This window comes from Macrobrachium rosenbergii, chromosome 5 (assembly GCF_040412425.1).
Source record: "Macrobrachium rosenbergii isolate ZJJX-2024 chromosome 5, ASM4041242v1, whole genome shotgun sequence".
Taxonomy (NCBI): domain Eukaryota; kingdom Metazoa; phylum Arthropoda; class Malacostraca; order Decapoda; family Palaemonidae; genus Macrobrachium; species Macrobrachium rosenbergii.
The window spans coordinates 38,706,404-38,725,489 of NC_089745.1; the positions used below are offsets into that span (position 1 = coordinate 38,706,404).

The window sequence follows — 19,086 nt, forward strand, 5'->3', positions numbered from 1 at the left end:
GAAGAGTTTAGTTCATATAATATTTATATAAATTATAAATTCAACAATTTATATACATCAGGGTACTCAAATCCTCCATTTGCACTGCCTATTTTATTGCAATATTATCAATTGGGACTATATGAGAGTATTTAACTAAGGTATTCATAAAAAAAGGAGAGTTTTGATTCACACAACTTTACAGTTTGCATAGATTAAATTCATTCTACTAATTTAACTTATGTGAAGCACTAGATGATGATGATGATGATGACGAACTGCTTGATGAGCACTAGATGATGATGAATTGTAAAGCAGCTAAAGGCAATCTCAGTGGCCTAACCTCACTAAGAGCGAACCATACATTTTCTATTGTGATAGTTATATAAATATTTAACATAAGCACTTTTTACATTTTCATGATACAAGACAGAATATTTCACAATATTCACATTGTTAGTGGTGCTAGTTGGTGGTCTTGCTAAAAGAACATCATTATTTATCTAACTGGTTCTTGAAAATTTATACAGTTGTTAGAATCAGGGTTTCTATTACATGATAATGGAATGTGTTAATTAGGTAGCCAAAACAAACTAGGTAAAAAAGCATTAGTCAAAAGATATAAACAAATGAATTATAAATGCTATTATACTTAACTTGGTTCTTGAGCAGAATTCAACTTTCCTCAAAATCAATGGGCAATTTTATGAATAATGAATATGTAAGTTCATTTTTAGGAAAGGTATCAGAAATGCTGGACAATGTAAATTAAATATAAAACATCTGAGCAACACATGTTCCAATGACAAATTTATAAATTTTTGTTGTATTATGTGAATAGTCCTACCAGTTTAAAAAAATTTTTTTGCCAATTACAGTACAGTACGTACTTGTAAACTATATTATCAGAAATTATGTACATTTTTTATCATATAAAACCCACAGCCTTTTATGTATAAGAGCTGTATTCCTCAGCATGAGCTGGAATCAGTCACTGAAGCTTGGTAACAATTGATGGGGGTACTCCAACTCATATGCTTGCTCCCAGCACCATTTCCTTCAACTTAAGGTCCTAAGTGTGGTGTGGCTGAGTGTGATTAAACAGCTCTGGGCTGCTTCCACAGGAAAAATACAAACCACCTTTCAAATTTGAGATTTGCTCCTACAGGAATACAACCATCATCTTTTATGTAGGAGAGATATCATAATCAGAAGAGCAATGACTTACATAAAACTGATAAGGCCCTGAGTCAGAGTAAGAAGTTTTGGAATTGTCACTTTAGGAAAACTTAGGGGAACCTAGTGCTGCCCTAAAGATCAGGTAGTACAGGTTGGAAAGCAGCCAATCATGAAGTGATGACTTCAGATAATAGCTTAACAACAATACACCCCCTTGTTAAAATGCCAAGTGAAGGCACACCTTATGAGCTGAGGCTTCAAGAAAGGATGCCCAATTGTGAAGTTCAGCACATATTCATGCTGACTGCTGCTTCGAAGAGGAAGAAAAAAAAAAGGAAGAAAAGACAGAACCAGTTACTCACCCATTCAACCATTCAGCTGCTAGTTATCTTCTACCACAGGAAGAAACTACTGTACTGTTCAATATCCCCTTCACCTCTGCTGACTATGCAAGAGCGTTCAAAGAGATCCTGGAGAGTAGGTCGGGAATGGTCTTGGTAAACGAGAAAATTGTGGGGATCAATCTTTGAAATGTTGTCTGTAACCAACCTGAAGGACACAGACTATCCAGGGCTCTAACCCTTGTCTTTGCCACCTTTGTCACTACTCATGGCTACTGGCAAGGGGGATTGCCAACCTCAGCATATGCCACTCCCTTCTTCTCTTACCTTTCTTCCTAGCTGGAGCTGGAGGAGGAGGCTGAAAGGTATGGGAAGGCTCCTGGCCCTTTCTAAAGAAAGTCTGGGTTCCTTGTCTCAGTTTTGTGGAAAGGAGGCCCCTGTAGGCTTGGCCATAGTCCCTTGAGGACTTGGAGACCAGAAGCTTGATGAAGGTGCCACGGGTCAAAATGACTTTTCTCCACTGCTGCCATAAATTTAGTCTTTAGAAAGTGTGAAACAAATCCCATGAGCAATCCATTCTCCTGAACAATACTACTCGCAGTCAAACTTATGAAAAGATCAGACTAAGAAGCCTAATTATATTCTGGCACATAAAATTTCCTTTGAAATATTAATGGCAAGAAAATAGCTTGCTCAACCTGCCAGAAAACAAGGAAATTTCTGAGGTGCAGACCAGACTGTTAACTTGACTCAAAGCACCATGAACAAGCAGCTACTACGACTGCCTTCACCTCCTGAATGTATCCTAGAATATACTCTCTCGACATGATGTGCCCCGTGTTTCTCTTCCTCTTACTCTGTCCTAAAGTTGTACTCTCCTCAGGGAGTAGCATCTCAATGAATTTAGCCACCTCATGAGAGCAGAAGATAGGGAGAGAGGGGGGCCAGTCCAAGAAGGAAGTGCTGAAATCCCATCTGAAGAAGCTGACTAGTAACTGCTGGCCCTCCTTCATTGCTGCCAAAACTCTCCACATCAAAGGAGACCAGCCAGCAAAGTCCTTGCAACAGTGCAGAACAGCAAAACTATTTCTTGGAAACTACAGACGTGAAGCAGTAAAACACCTGCTTGCATCCTTCACACCTTGCTTTGTTCACTTTTATGAAAGATGTTTCAATCTGACAGTTAACCAGAGTGCAGCAAGAAGTCTTAACTTAACCATAGCTAAAGAAAAAGTGCTTGGTGATGGGAGGTGAGGGAGGGGCTTCCCCCAACTCACTTACCTCCACCAATGAACTATCATTACAAAGTTCCAACAACCGACTCAGCACACAATGAGGAATACTCCTACATAAAAGGTGATGGTTTATATTCTGGTAGAAATAAAATTTTGCAAGCAAGCTATTGAAGACCTTGCTCTAATAACTGGGACTAAAATTGACCTGTTAGCATTAATTAAATTTCTTTAGATGAAGAAATAAGGTATACTGCCACTACTTGCCTAAAAAAATGTTCATCAAGTTAAGTATACCTTAGTTTAACCAGACTACTGAGCTGATTAACAGCTCTTCCAGGGCTGGCCTGAAGGATTAGACTTATTTCACGAGGCTAAGAACCAACTGGTTACCTAGCAACGTGACCTACAGCAAGCTTACAAAGGATTAAATATATGAATATTTAAAAAATTTTTTTTTTCATAATTCAGATAACCACAGCTAACACTTAACTATCAATATACAGTATGAAAACTTATGCGGTAAACACGCTGTCTAACTATTAGCACCCTATAATCTACAAAATCCTACAAAATTCACTAATCTAAAAATGCAAAAGTAAGTTAGCCACCCACATAGGAGGTATTAGGCAGATTGTACTGCAATAAAAAGTTTATATACACTACTAAATTTCAAGACACACTTTCACATTAGCATCTGTTTAAACCATCAGCTTCTGCCTCGACTCGATAATATAACTTTTTACATATCACTGCATTTGACAGCACCACAGAGTATCAAGCTTCGAACAATGGCATATTATTTCTATAAATTTCTGTTACAGACCTATGCTTACAAGAAATACCCAAACAAAATAATTTATGTAGTTTGAACAAAATATAAATGTATAATTTAAATACTATATAACGACTGTCTACATTATTCGGTTATTATAAATTTATAATTAACCATAAATTTAATTTTATATCAATATACATATATATATATATATATATATATATATATATATATAATTATATATATATATATATATATATAAATATAGATGTGTATATATATATACATATATGTATAAAACACACACACACACATCTATATATATATATATATATATATATATATATATATATATATATATATATATATATATATATATATATATATATATATATATATATATATATATATATATATATATATATATATATATATATATATATATATATGTGTGTGTGTGTGTATATATATATACATATATATATATAACACACACACACACACACACACACACACACATATATATATATATATATATATATATATATATATATATATATATATATATATATATATATATATATATATATATGACTAATTTTCTCAAGAAGAATACTGTTAAGTGTTGTATCCATACATCTTATCACTTGTGTCACAACAATACTTGAAGGGTAAAGAATACAACTGGGCCATTTTCCAGCCTAGAGCCAATTTCTCTCACCACTGGCTTCTCTACTTATGTAAGGAGAATGAAGGTACCTGTCTCTGAGCTCTTGGAAGGTAGGTAAGTGATGACTTTATGTATAGGACATGCCGTGATGACCCTCTTATATATTACAGTATCCTTTGATAGAGTGGGGTGGGTGTGTGTGTGTATATGTATATATATATATATATATATATATATATATATATATATATATATATATATATATATATATATATATATATATATATTATATATATATATATATATATATATATATATATATATATATATATATATATATATATATATATATATATATATATATATATATATATGTATATACTGTATATGTATATATATATATATATATTTTATCATACTGATAGCCAGGTGGTCAAAGTCACTGTCTACCAATGTTTCTGAACCAGGAAATGGTTCGAATCCTGCCAAGGATGAAGTACTTATCAATTATGATCATCCTTGGGTGTAAGTTATTCCTGAGGTATAGTGAATGGGATATTAAGTGATATTTATGGCTTAACATTTATGAATATAAAAAAGTCTCATGTGCTTAAGCGACAAATAATGTGTACATATATGTGTATTTATATACTATACAGTATATTAGCCACAATGACAATAAACTTCCACAGAAGTCTAAATCAACATAACTATTAGGGATACACAAGTTCCTGGTGAATATCACCAATACACTTCATATCTATCCTCATGGCGAAGCATAAAATACTGAAAAACACCAACTTCCAATGGTGAGGATGGATCTACTTCTGCTCTCGTAAAATGTTTCAGAGTTTGATGGATATATGCATGTACAAGCTGAAATATACACTTATCATTCTCAAGATCATAGTTGGACAGCACTAACCTCTTCCTTACTGGTGGGCATAGGTTCAAATCTCACTAAGAGAGAGCTTCTTCAGCTACTTCCCACAAGGATTCAAGGCTTATAGTGTTTCACATAAGCAGAAAGTGTGAAGAAATGTAAGGAATCATGAGCGTACCATGGTTATTAAAAATGCATATTTCTGGTGAATATAAGCAGTAAATCATATATATATATATTATATATATATATATATATATATATATATATATATATATATATATATATATATATATATATATATATATATATATATATATATATATATATATATATATAATTTATATCATGCACAAATATAATATATACACATACACAAAATTTAGACTTATTAATGAATGACTCCCAGCAGCAACATCTATACACATTCTATCCTCAAACTGGTTTAAAAAGTAATTCTAAACTTTTAAAAACCTGTAACAGGAATGCTACAATTCAGTACTGTATATGTAACTATTAAAGGATACAAATTGTAACTTTTTCCTCATGCACTTCATATACAGTAACTTTAAAATTCGGTGTTTCATTAAACTACATTATATCACATCATTACTCAAGTATGATACCATACCATAGTACATTCAAGACAAACCTATTTAAAAGATTTCCCTTGGATGTATTTTTCAAATATTTTGAGCAAGAAACTGCAAAACTGGTCACTTTAATGTGTTATTAAAATTAAGGGGTGTCTTTTACCCACTGCACAGACATAAAAACTTTACAGCTCTGTAAAATAAAAAGGAAAATTTTTCCATGTCTAAAACTTCTTTTAAATAATAAAGGATAAAAGCACTGAACTTTTAATTGTTCACAGTACATAAGCTATGGCATAATAAAATTCGTCACATTTTTAGAGGTAACTTATGGGGTACACTTGATAAACGAGATACTGATACTATACATGGCTTGGGAAAGTAAGTAAAAGCATTCATTATACATTAACATTATTAAAATTAATTATATATATATATATACAATATACCTATCACTAAGTGCATTTCACTTTACATACGAGTATTTTCCGAGCTTCCGTGTGGATCCATATCTATAACATATTCCCCTCGACGCCCATCCTCCTCAGCTATTGTTGTATTTAAAAGGGAATTATCCCCTGAGGAGGACCTCCGACGTAAGGCACTCGGGTCCTGTAGGTAAAAAAAAATGTGTATTTATATAAAAAATCACATGCTTTTCCAAATGATTTATTCTAATTCTCAAAAAATGGAGATGCTATAAAACAAATACTGCAATATTCTCACAAATACAAGATAACAAAGTTCTAAGGGCACTGCTCAACATCAAAATTTCCAATGCAACAATGTGAATTCAGAATCCTCTCTAGAAGTATGTACTACTACAATCAACATTCAAGCTTGAAAAGTACAGCACACTTTACCATACCTGATTGTGTGTTGGACTAGCTAGAGGTGAAATGGGTATTTCTTTCAAGGAATTACTTCGAGAGCCCTCTTTTAGGGACCCTCGTCTCGAGCTGGGAACACTGTCTTTCAAAGACGACCGTCTTGAATCTGGGATATTATCCTTGACAGATCCCCTCCTTGATCCAGGTAAGCCATCCTTCACAGACCCACGTCTAGATCCTAGGGACATACTGCTACTTGTGCGTTTTGCAAAGATGTCTCGTATGTTGGGATATGGCTGATCTTTAATGCCAATGCCACCTGAAATCAGAATATTCCAAAAATGATTAATCTTAACTACCTCAACATGCACTTTCCTTAGCAACAATAAACAATGCTACTCAATCCTTTCTCATTCACCAAATTATAATACTTTTGGTACCAGTAACTTTCCTGTTACGAAGCCAGCTTATACTGGTGTGGTAAACCAATTTGTATAGCTTAAAAAAAGGCAAAATTTAGCAAAAGATCTTCATTAAATGTAACCATCACTTTGAGAATAAAACTAATAAAGTAGGAACTGATTAATTTATCATCCCTCCTCAATTTACACTGATTGTATAATAAAACTGCTAATTCCTTATGAATAATATGCAAAAAACATGTTCCTGGTTGTCATGATAATAGAGCAAACATCTTACCTCTTTACTTCAAAACTGGCCTAAAGAAAAATAGGCATGTACCACTAAACTGTTACACAATATAAACAAAACAATAATTATACAATGCTATCAGGACGAACACTTATTTATAAAATACACAAGCGCCTTACATAAGAAGGTATTTGAAGGGGAGTAGTACCCTACATATTCCTTGTTAGAAGCCCATGCTGGGAATTCTGACTGCCTTAGGGGTTTGTCACACATTTCCTCATCCTCTGGTCTCTTCCAGGGAAGCAGAATCTCGGCCATAGTTGGTGCGGTATTACCATCATCTGAAAATATAGAATATAGCAATGCATTTCTCATCAGAACTTCGTAAATACTGTAAATCACATGATTAGTCAAACTTTAATCACAAAATAGTACTGGCAACAATGCAGAAGTATAAAATTAAAAGTTAAATCACTATTATTATTCAGAAGATAAACCCTATTCATGTGGAACAAGCCTACAGGGGCCATTGCCTTGAAATCTGGTGTTTATTTGAAAGCAGTTGCATTAGATAATAGGTAATACAGAAAAAAGAGAATGTACAAGATGAATTGTTTTAGGGTAGTAATGCATTTAAAAATAACTCTTCTAAAGTGCTGTATTATGTAGAGTAGTAGAGAATCTAAAGTCATAAATCTAATTTTTTTAAGCTTTATCACATTAAAGTTATATGAGATTTTTACTTTCCAAACAAAAATATTATCTTACCTCCATCATCAACAGCTAAGCTAAGCTGCCGTTGAACTTTTCTAGCAGAGGTTGGCATATCCTCTGAAAATGAGTAATAAAATTAATTAACATTTCTAGGACCGATTACGATGAAGCACAAAATCCACGTGATACGAAGATGAATGATTGCACATAATGGATGAAAGACAGACAACATACCATTTATATATCTCTTCCATGGCAGAGCAGTCTCTGCAGCTGTTGGTCCTTTCTTTGATTTCCTATTGTCTGGCTTCTCTGTTGCTGAATCTGTAAGTCATTTATAAAACTATTATATAAAACTACAAAGAAAACCTAGCAACTTGACAGGATACGAAATGTACCTACAACTGTCAGGCAATGACACGACCCAACAATGCTGTGTAGAAGATCCTAAAAAAAAGATTAATTAATTTTCTGACAGGTAACATACTTGCAGTCACAAAAATTAATGTATGAGCATATTGGGTGATCATATGGAGTTTTAAATAATAATTTTCACTTGAGACATGGTCTGGGCACAAAAGTTAATGATCTTCATCGGCCAGGTTGTGTAAACATGCTTCATACAATCATCATCATGACTTACAGTAACACCAAAGATTAAACTTCAGTCAACTCTACTCATTCTAAGTCTAGGGAAAAATACCACCATCAACTTGAGATTAGCCAACACAAAAAAATAATAAATCTTTATCAGTCATGCTGAATAATTACAAATTAAGTACAGTACCTAAAGTAGTAGCATGTCAAGATTCAACTACTACTTCTGGAATAATAGCAAAACCAATGGAGTTACAACTATTTCTTCTTCACTAGTAACATAACCGGGGTTCAAATATGCAAGATGAAAGGTCTGACTGCAGCTTGGATACTGACATTTCAAAAAGGTGCACAAAATTCAAGAACATAGAAGACATGCAGAAAAACACCAGACTGTCATTCTACCTGATTTATATGAAGACTGACACATGCATTGAAAAATGCAACTGACCAAAAAATCAAAATCACTAGCTCATAATGCAATTGGTCACCAGTAGGCTGACCATGTAACTTGCACAAGAAACTGAAAATACGCGAGTTGTGAGCATGGCAAAATAAAGCAAATAAAAAACTTTATCTGACTAGATGGCAAACTGAACTACTGTACAGGAAATAATCTGATACACTGATAAATAATCTTCCCATAGTGAACAGATTTATTCACATGGACTACTGAAAAACTGGTATTATCATGAAACTTGCCTACCAAACGGAAGAAAGAATTACCTTAGCCTAAATGTGAAGCACGATACTATCGAAGTGATAGCTCAATCTAGGACAACCTAAGACAGGCTACTTAGAGAGAAGACTAGCCCAAAAGATTTCATGAGACTGACCAAGAACAGTGCTACCCTAAAATTCATCTGATCAATGATCCTTCTTCCATTCTGAACGGTGACCTTTCTTCCTTTGCTATTGGAACTACAGCATTTCAGTTATCTTAATGAGTCACGGAGAGGACTCCTAATTCCCTCAAGAAGCCTTCTAACACACCAGACCACCTGTTCCTACATTACTCTGTGAAACTTATATATCCTTAGGTTACTTAGTTCAATGATTGTGGTTCCCAGCTTCAGAATTCTCTTCCTGCTTCTTTTGTGGTTAGATTCCTTTCTTCTTCTTTTTTTTTTCCAGGTCAGGGCTGAAACAGAAAGGGACATCTGACTGCCCCATTGGCCTTTGCACTAAAACGAACCATACAATTAGGGCATGTCTAACCTAACTGGAACATTTATCATAATGAAGAACTAATTCTTACTGTGTTTACACTGGATTATGACATTAACAACATGAAGATTAACGATAGTTTGCAGCATTCATATCATAGGGGTCTTACAAAAACCTAATACAAAAACAACTATCAACCAAAGGAAAACAGAACAAAATTCAGTTTATAAAACAAGCAGCATCGTACAAGGAAGCTGACAAACAATGAATGACCTGGGCCGCTTGACTCTGTACAGCAGTAGAGAGATGCTTCCTTTACAACATCTTAGTGGGTCTCCTAATGGAACCTCATGACTGAATGTTTGGCCCTTATTTTTTTATTTACTAAGTTGGTCTCCTGAAGGTGCATTTGGATTTCCAGTCTTTCCAAAGGTTGGCTGACTGAATCTATGCCCAAAACAAAGTGCAGTACTTAATACATACAACAAACAAAATTACACCACAAAAAATGCATTTACACATTAAAATAGATGCTGTGATGTACATAAACATCTTGTAACTATTTAGAATCAATGATGTCCACTAGATGTTAAATTGACAGCCATTCAAATGAGACCTTGTGCAGTATCTTCACAACCAACTACATAAAACTTCTCGTACATGAAGCATACATTACTGTATTATATAACACTGAAATTATAACAAAAATAAAGAGAAATAAATCTGGGTCAATATTGAAATTATACAAAACTTCTCACTGAAAGATACTTTTAGTACATGTACATTATGTGACTGAGAATGTTATAACAGATGCTTTGAATAGAGTTGCTACTGGAAAGAAGATTGTTGAAAGCAACAATCACATTAAAATTTAAGTTAAAAAACTGAAACAGACAAATTTTCTTACTGCCAAATCACTAAAAGCAAAAGCAGCATTCTTTCTAGGCTGACAAGAGCAACGATATGCTAAATGCTACCATTACTACTGTATTCCAAAAAAAGCATATAACAAACACAAAGGCATAACTACAGCTGCTTCCAAGAGGCATATATTTGGAACCAAATTCAAAATGACATGACAAACATCCTTCTCCACTTGCAGCAAAACAGTGATGCTGCCTTACCTGTGTTGTTACCATACTGGTAGCTTGGTGTGAAGTCATATTCATCTGGTTCGAAAGCTGGGTTGTCACGAAGCACTTCCTCCATGTAGTCTAAGGATAAGGTGGACATTTATACAAACACCATGCAAAACTAATGTCAGCAAATAAAACTAAAATGATCAGCTTTAGACTGTGACAGAAATCTGCAGTTACTGGACAATTAATATCATATGTATGCCACTGTCTCACAGTTGTGCAGTGGTGCATTTGTGATGAACTGTGAGTACTGCACTAATAATATAAATCTGGTCATGGTACAAACATTTATTGAATTATATTTTTTTTGCTAAGAGCGAATAAAAACAAGCCTCAATCTTCAAAATTACGCACATGCCTAAGTATTTGGCAAAATAAAACAGAAAAGGAAAAAAATACTGCACTATATAAAACCACCATCCATGCAAGCATTTTCTGCTCATGAAAACTGTAGTACTCACCATTCTTTAATTTGATGGCACTTCCATTCTTCTGGTACTGCATTTGTGGACTGGACAGCATTTTGTCTCCCTTGACGTTATTCTCCGCCTGAAAAATACCAAACTACTGTAAATACAGTCCAATATCTATAACCATCTTGACTTTACATCTCAAGATTCCATCCTACCAACAATTAGCCAATTACTTGTACAGAGTATTAATTGTTATACAGGAAAACCAAGAAAAGATGCAAAAGAAATTTATATAAAGAAGAACTTTTAACAAATCTTTTATTTATAGTAAATTAAAGAATGCCTTTTAGGTTGCTGAGATTATCAGATCAAACAGTGAAGGGAGAAATATAGATATCAAAGACTATTTCCTTTTGTTAGAGAAAATAAAAAAAGTCTTTTATAATAGCCCAACCACCTAGTGGGTTTTATAACAGAACTTACTTTCTCCTTAACCACATGCACTTCATATACCCAGTTAACTAACAAGGGGTTTATCATGGAGACATTCATTTTGTACCAACACCTATGCAAATTAGTTCCATGCCACACAATTCTTCCACCAACTCTACTGAAATATGGGAAGTGCTCCAGTATTACCCATCACCTCCCACAGACAATTTCCATGCTAAAATTGATTTTGCTAGAGGGCGTTTTAAAGTAAATCTTTTGTTACACAATCTATTAAGTTAATAAAATACCCCATGACACACCTTAACCATGCAAGCAGGGGCTAGTATAACTAAAAACATTTCAAATATTTTACTTGATATCCAAAGCATTTAGAGCACTACCACAAGTAGTTTTTTTTTTTTTTGTAAATGTTCAGGGTACATACAGTTTAGTCTTTAATTAGGAAGTAAATCTCCTCAGATGTACATACATAATACCACACACCACATTCAAGAATAGTTAAGGAAACACTGCACATGCTTAACAGTTTATCCTATAAAGGGATCAAGAAGTCTGAGCAAAAGAACAGGTAAAGGATATTGGTCACTTATGAGTACACAGTAATCATGTACAGTACGCATGTTGATCACAGTCATGAAGAAAGGAATAAAGAGGATGTGGCATAGAAGAAAAGTCAAGAAACGAACAAGGTACACATCCTCTAGATATAAAGATCACCATGCAACTCTTACACTAAAAATATAAGCTAATTAAAAAAAAAGGGCAACTCTCAGTCAAAAGTGTAGTTAATATTGTAGAGTAATGGGGTAGCAATGTGTGCTACTGCTAATGATACACAATACACAGATCCTAAAGCAGTTTTTTAGTAGGTCAAATACATGACTAAGCCAACTTTGTGGTTTTGTTATGGCACTTGTTCAAACTTCACGAGTACCATCGAGATCCAATTTGCTGCTTGCATGTCAATGCAATTACCTTGTTGTAGGCCTCCAGCACATCTATAAACTGAACGATCTCAGAGAACTCCTGAGGAGACAGATACTCTTCACTAATGCCACCATCAACACGACCCTAAATTATCAGTTTACATTAGAGCTGTTCTGAATTAACAACATAGGCCAATGGGAATAAAGAATAAACCATTAGGCTAAACTTATAAGAAAACATGCATAAAAATCACCTCATAAGGAAACTGAAGGGGCACAATATATATATATATATAAAAAAACTCGGTTAAATTTTTTTTTTTATTATTCTTTACTGCATGCCCCCTTAACACGAAATATTTGGTCATATTCTAATATTCCATTTAATAGCATGTTTTGCTTTTCACTTTCAACTTTAAAACACTCAAATACTAAAGAATGGAGATTAATTATAAGGAATCACAGCATTGGAAATAACTCAAGAAAAACTATGATCCAAATCCTTTTGAGAATAATTTAAAACAGTTTAGCCACCACCAAAATTTACCATCCCACAACAGTTTGTTCCCATGTACAATACTGACATCAATTGTTATCCAGGTTTGCAATTCATGAAAAATAAACAAATTTCATGTCACCTAAAAAGACAATCCTTCATAGATGATTTTAGTAATACACAAATACCAGTTGTCACTAAAATAAATATGCAATCAAGAACAAAATAAATTTGCACCTTTAAGTACTGAAAAATTCAAATTTGCTCCTTTTGTGTACATCATCCTTGGTTATGACTATGTCACAGATTTAAAGACACTCTTATTTTCAATATGAAAACAACTCTGGTCTGGGCAAATGAAGAAAAAATTACTTTAGTTCAACACTCAGTCTTTCAAACAGCCAAATACTAAATGATGGGAATTCATCTCTCCCCAGGCCTAGTAAAAATGATGTCATGGCTTGAGAGGCTACACTTCCTTGGGCACATTGGGGACAAGGGTGCTGGGCTTGCAGTATTATCCCTTGCAATGATTATGCATAGTAAAGTTCCCACCCTTTTAGAGCAATCCCTCATACCAGTTCCAAAGGAGGTTGAACATACAATTGAAACTGCTGTCTTGTGAAAAAAAAGGACTCATCTATAACAATTATTACAGTCTGGTGCAGGCATGAGGAGCGTAAAATCCAATCTGGAAGGCTTGGTGCAGTAACAGTGAGTTAAAGCTACCAAAGTGGATGAGTTCATAATAAATTTCATTTACAAAATCCCCCCCTGAACCGTAGGCGTGGCTGATCTGTAAGAGTGTACATAACACACAACTTGACCTAACACTTGGTCTGAGGTTTATGGGCAGGCATGCATTCACACATACGCCTAGAAAAAATATGAAAACTAAGTATTTAGCAGTTAATACAAAAAAGGCTTTTTCATTATTGAAAGAAGCAGTAACCTAAGAATGTGGTTACTTTTCTTAATTTTGACCAAATTCATAATTACTTATTGAGATACAACACAGCAAAAGTGTGCAATGTCGAAAACAGAATGATAGACCGAAATCAATTTTAACATCATTACATCCACACTGAAATGTGGTGATGATCATTCCCAATTCTTTTTATTAACAAAGGAGAAGCCGTTATTTAAATAACTGAATACTGCAAACCCTTCTGTCATTCCTCCTCTTTTTTTTTTTGTAATCATAATGCTCCTTTTTCAAAAGCAGTTTTATCTGTCATTTTAATAAACTCCTGTTACCTTTTAAATGAGAGTGAATGATGGGTTTGAGGCAACTGACAAAAAAAGGAAATTATCTTTATGCCATGTGACCTTGGACATTTGCAAATTGACAACTTTGCATATTCAAGATTCTATAAATGGATAAAATACAAAAACTACTCTCTCTTCATACCACACACACACACACAATCTTAGGACCTCTGGGATTAGGATGAATATTTTCCGTTAAAAACACTGGAATTTTAAACATAACACTGATTACGAAGAGCACAAAATTAGCTTCAGGCACCATGAGTCAACCAATAAATGTTTGTGTGATCTCTGTTAACTGACCAATTACAGCAATGGGGATGTTTATAATAAAATACTTGGAATTTGTTTACCTCAGCGTTAGAATGCCTTAACAGTATGTAGCCTAGCTTATACAAACACACTAACCTTACCAATATATAGCCTGGTGATCAGGTGTCCATTAATTTTTCTACAATGTAATCTGCAATATCATTGCTAACTTACTGCCACAACTTCGACCTCCCCATCAACCTCTGTGATAACTTTCCTTGATGTAAAGAATACCCATTTGGTCACGAGAATTAGCAGCCTATGTGAACGGCCAATGCTCCATCACAGGAACTAACCTTGATGGACAATGATACCTCAAATAAAATAAAAAAAATGGTGAAAAAGTATTGACTCACAGCTGCTTTCCTGCAGAAATGTAATTATCATCATTTTATCTTTCATAATCTGGTAGCCAGAACATGTACCAAGAAAAAAAAAAAAAAAAAAAAAAAAAAAAAAACATATCTCTCTCCCATGTCCACAAAATGTACCCTGCTATTGTTTGCTTGCCCATAACTGTCATGTTGAACAATGAAAAAAAAAAAACTGGAAATGTTATGACATAATAGACTTGCTTACACACACACACACACAATCTGCAATTTAATCTTACAGGAACTTGTAGACAAACCATTCCAGAGGCATTTAATCATATTCAGCTTCGTATTTCAATGAAGCATCAGTCAAACAGTGCAACTATATAAGGAGTCTTCTAAGTTACCTATTCAAGAGGGAAAAAGTAGAGAATTATATCAAAAGGCCAAATACGCTGAGCACTTTAAAATAATCATTGACAATCAGCTTTATAGCTTCATATTCCAAAATAAAGGTCACTCAATTTCCTGAAGCAGAAAAGAATAAGGAAGAAAAATAGATATTCACATATTCCAAACTTAGCTTCAGGAAAATAAATTCTCCAAATGCAAGACTTCACTGAAACAGTCTGCACTTCAAGAAGCTATTAGACAACTTACAAAGAGCTGCATTTTTCGTGTCCCTACGAGATAATAGAGTTTGTAAAAAAAATAAAAACAAATATTTATAAAAAAAAAAACTTACTGGTTTTCTTGCTTTCCTATTCCTGATATTGATATTGCGGACATACTGGCGTGTATGAAGGTACACATTATGATGGTTGACGTCGCTTTGTGTCTGTACGTCGTCATCCCTGACAGCATGCCTTTTGTATGTGCTGCCACGATGCTATTATGGAACGACACAGAAAAGAGTCCGTTAATTTACAATAAGGAACGACGCAGATAAGAGTCCAGTTAATATACAATATATGACTGCCCAATATGTTACGATAAAAAGTTTCAATAAAAAGTACTTAAACATTGCTACAACACTAACTTCTTTGGAGTTTAATTTACAGATCTTGAATCACTGCATATTTTAAAAAATTCTTGCTGAGATCGCAGATAATGCTATCTTACATTCAATAATTATCTGGCAAATATTAATTTTTGTATTTACTTCTAGGATTACTGTAGTCAAAATAAGTTACAAAAAAGCTATTTAACATTTGCTGATTTTGCCGTCCTCAGCAAATGAATGTCAACAACATACAACCACTTCAATGTGGGTCAAGTTACTTCTATAACTGCTGTAGTCATTATGTTATATAAAAGCTCTTAAACATTTGCTGATTTTGCTGTCCTCAGCAAATGAATATCAGGATACCACCACTTAAAGAAATCAGTAAAATTAAATGAATTAACTTTTTCTTACTCACCCTTTTCATTGGTTTATATTCATCAGATAAGAGATGATGGTATTTGGCATCATTGATGTCCCTTGCTGTAGGATTGTACTCCAACTCTCCCACGTCAAGATTAAATTCTCCTGCGACCTCTTGTTTCTTCCTTTTGAATTAAAAAAATATTAAGTTTATCACAAATTCTGTGTAAGACAATAAAACATGCAACCATCTACATTTAAGAATACCATTTAATATTAAACAGGGAAGAGAGAAAACTGAAAATCATCTCTTCTTTTTATTTACACAGTTTCGGGAACCCCTTCCCATCAACAGGGCTGCACCAAAATAAATTTGTACACTTACATTTTATGCATTTGTATAAAATAATGGCACGCCCAGCTATAGGAAAAAGAACTCGTCAATTATGTTCACCTGTGACTGAATACGGTACTTTATATGAACACTTAAAAGAGAAATTGAGCAATAAGGTCTTTCTCTGACAAAGCCCAAGACGACAACATGTGAAGATCCCAAGGATACTTACGGCACTTGAGACAACGCATTTCGAAGCAAAGCTGTGAAAGACTCGATCTGGTTGGGAGACCCACCATTGGTGGCAGCGTAATTCATGGCTTCCTGCATCTTAATCTGGTCTAGAGTTTCCAAAATCTTGGGCTCGATGACATTATTCTCGCGAACGAGGAAAGGTGTCAAGTAGCTGTTGTTGAATCTCTTGAACCTTTGGGGATATACGACACAAACTTACAAGACGAAAAGCTAATCCTGAATATCATTCTGCCTCATCTTGCTTACAGCAAAAATGGCTAAAAAGCAATTTCACTATACTTAATAGTAAAACAAAAAGCAATGCAAATATATAATCTTGATATCCACAAATATTAAGCTCCAAATCTCTTTTAATAGCCAAGTCACTATAGTACTTCGGGATACCTTACACCAAAGAGGAATTATACTCAGGTGCTCCGTCACCAGCAAGATTCGAACCACTGCCTGGTTCAGAAACAAAGATCGTCAGTGACTTTGACCACTAAACCATCAAGCACTTGATAATTATAATCCACTTGGATATAGGTTATACCAGAGGTATGATGAATTGGATATTAAAACGATATTTGTGGTTTACTATTTGCGAATATATAAAAAAGGGTCATTTATGTATAATTGACAAAATTATCATGATAAATACTGCAATAGCCAAGACGAATCATCTTACTTGTCTCGAATGTGGAAGTTGCCATGCCTTCCCACAACTTCTTCTATGCCAGCCATCAAGTAATCCATTACCTGTGAATAAATTAAGCAGTTTGAAATGAGAGACCTATAATAAATATGAATAAATACTTCCAAGGGATAAACTCTTCTACAAGTCCACGTTTTCTTTTTTTTATAGAAAAGGTGTATAGGAATACATTTTTATCTATTAATCATTAACTTAATTTATTTTTTATTTTATTTTCTAGTAACTGAGCTCTTCTTTCTGTATATCCCATTACTCTCTGCTACTAGTTTCATTTGAACACCACATCTTTGGAAACTTGAATTTCATGCCTATGGTCCCTAGGGGCTTGTTCCATATAAATAGGGTTCATCTTCTGAATAATAATAATAATAAATGTAGGGAATATATTTTGAAAAAGGATCTGTGATTAAAGGAAAAGTTTGGCATAAGGCCTCCAGTCTTAAAAGGACTTTACACTTGTGTACTGTTCGTAACTTGTGTAATCATTAGATATTTAGTCTGGACTACAGTTAAAACTCACGAATTTTACTAAATAATAACAAATGAAGATTACTAACTCTTTCGTGAAGACGTTCATTCATTGTCAGTGTGCGTTTCTCAGCCTTCTTGACCCCCAGCATCTGGACGAGAGGCTTGATAGTGATGCCCTGTTGGGAAAAGAAAAAAAAATGACATTCACCATAACATATCTTGTGGGAATATGCGCACAGAAATCAACATCACCACGACAAAATATTGAACCCTAATCACTATCATTCTCTAATTACCTGTATGAACACAGTGAAGTACACCATGGCAATTGTAGCCGTCATGAACATGCGCTGGTAGGGAATGTGGTCAGGATTGATGGTGATGACCAAGGCGAAGGCAATGGCTCCTCTCAGACCTCCGTAGGACATCACGAATTTATCCACGAACTCGATCTTCTTGACGCGGACGCGATTGCAGACGGCGCTCAGGATCAACACGCCTAGTCACGGAGAAACACATTACTTAACTTCCACATTCAGGAATGTGTTTTTTTTTCCTATTAGTGATTTTATGATTATGTTATAATCTGTTTACCTCAGTAAAGTTATTTACTTTATGTCCTTAAATGTAAGTTTCTTCTTTTGTGATTCTATGATTTTTATGTTATCTTCAGTTTACCTGAGTAAGGTTTTCTCCACATTGTATGTACTTATATACTTTTACTTTGCTTGACCTTCTAATTTTCACTGATCAATTCCTTCAACGTGTGTAGATGTAGATATACAAGTATATATATGTATGTATATATATATATATGCATATATATACAGTATATATATATATATATATATATAAATTTTGTTTTTACATAAACATGTAATAATATAGAGTAAAAGTATTCAGTGAGTCTGTCTGTCTGTCTCTCTCTCATATATAAACAGTATATCCTGTATATGTATATTATATATATGTATATGTATATATATATATATATATATATATATATATATATATAGAAGAGAGAGAGAGA

General features: G+C 34.0%; 1 protein-coding gene across 4 annotated transcripts in view; it reads right to left on the reverse strand.

Annotated features, from left to right (window-relative positions):
- Positions 1-6,058: 6,058 nt before the first annotated feature.
- The window catches only part of LOC136838682 (Na(+)/H(+) exchanger beta-like), a 270,073-nt gene continuing 257,045 nt past the window's right edge, over positions 6,059-19,086 (reverse strand). The window contains exons 7-20 of one of the 4 annotated variants that reach the window (XM_067104083.1): positions 18,353-18,555; positions 18,143-18,232; positions 17,559-17,629; positions 16,869-17,063; positions 16,358-16,487; positions 15,682-15,825; positions 12,595-12,690; positions 11,215-11,302; positions 10,739-10,828; positions 8,085-8,174; positions 7,905-7,967; positions 7,316-7,477; positions 6,524-6,804; positions 6,059-6,267 (exon numbers count right to left, since the gene is read on the reverse strand). In XM_067104083.1, the coding sequence (XP_066960184.1) occupies positions 6,127-6,267; positions 6,524-6,804; positions 7,316-7,477; positions 7,905-7,967; positions 8,085-8,174; positions 10,739-10,828; positions 11,215-11,302; positions 12,595-12,690; positions 15,682-15,825; positions 16,358-16,487; positions 16,869-17,063; positions 17,559-17,629; positions 18,143-18,232; positions 18,353-18,555 (1,844 nt within the window). In that variant the 3' untranslated portion in view covers positions 6,059-6,126. The remainder of the gene's footprint in view (positions 6,268-6,523; positions 6,805-7,315; positions 7,478-7,904; positions 7,968-8,084; positions 8,175-10,738; positions 10,829-11,214; positions 11,303-12,594; positions 12,691-15,681; positions 15,826-16,357; positions 16,488-16,868; positions 17,064-17,558; positions 17,630-18,142; positions 18,233-18,352; positions 18,556-19,086) is intronic. The other 3 variants (XM_067104086.1, XM_067104085.1, XM_067104087.1) reach the window with 3 other exon arrangements.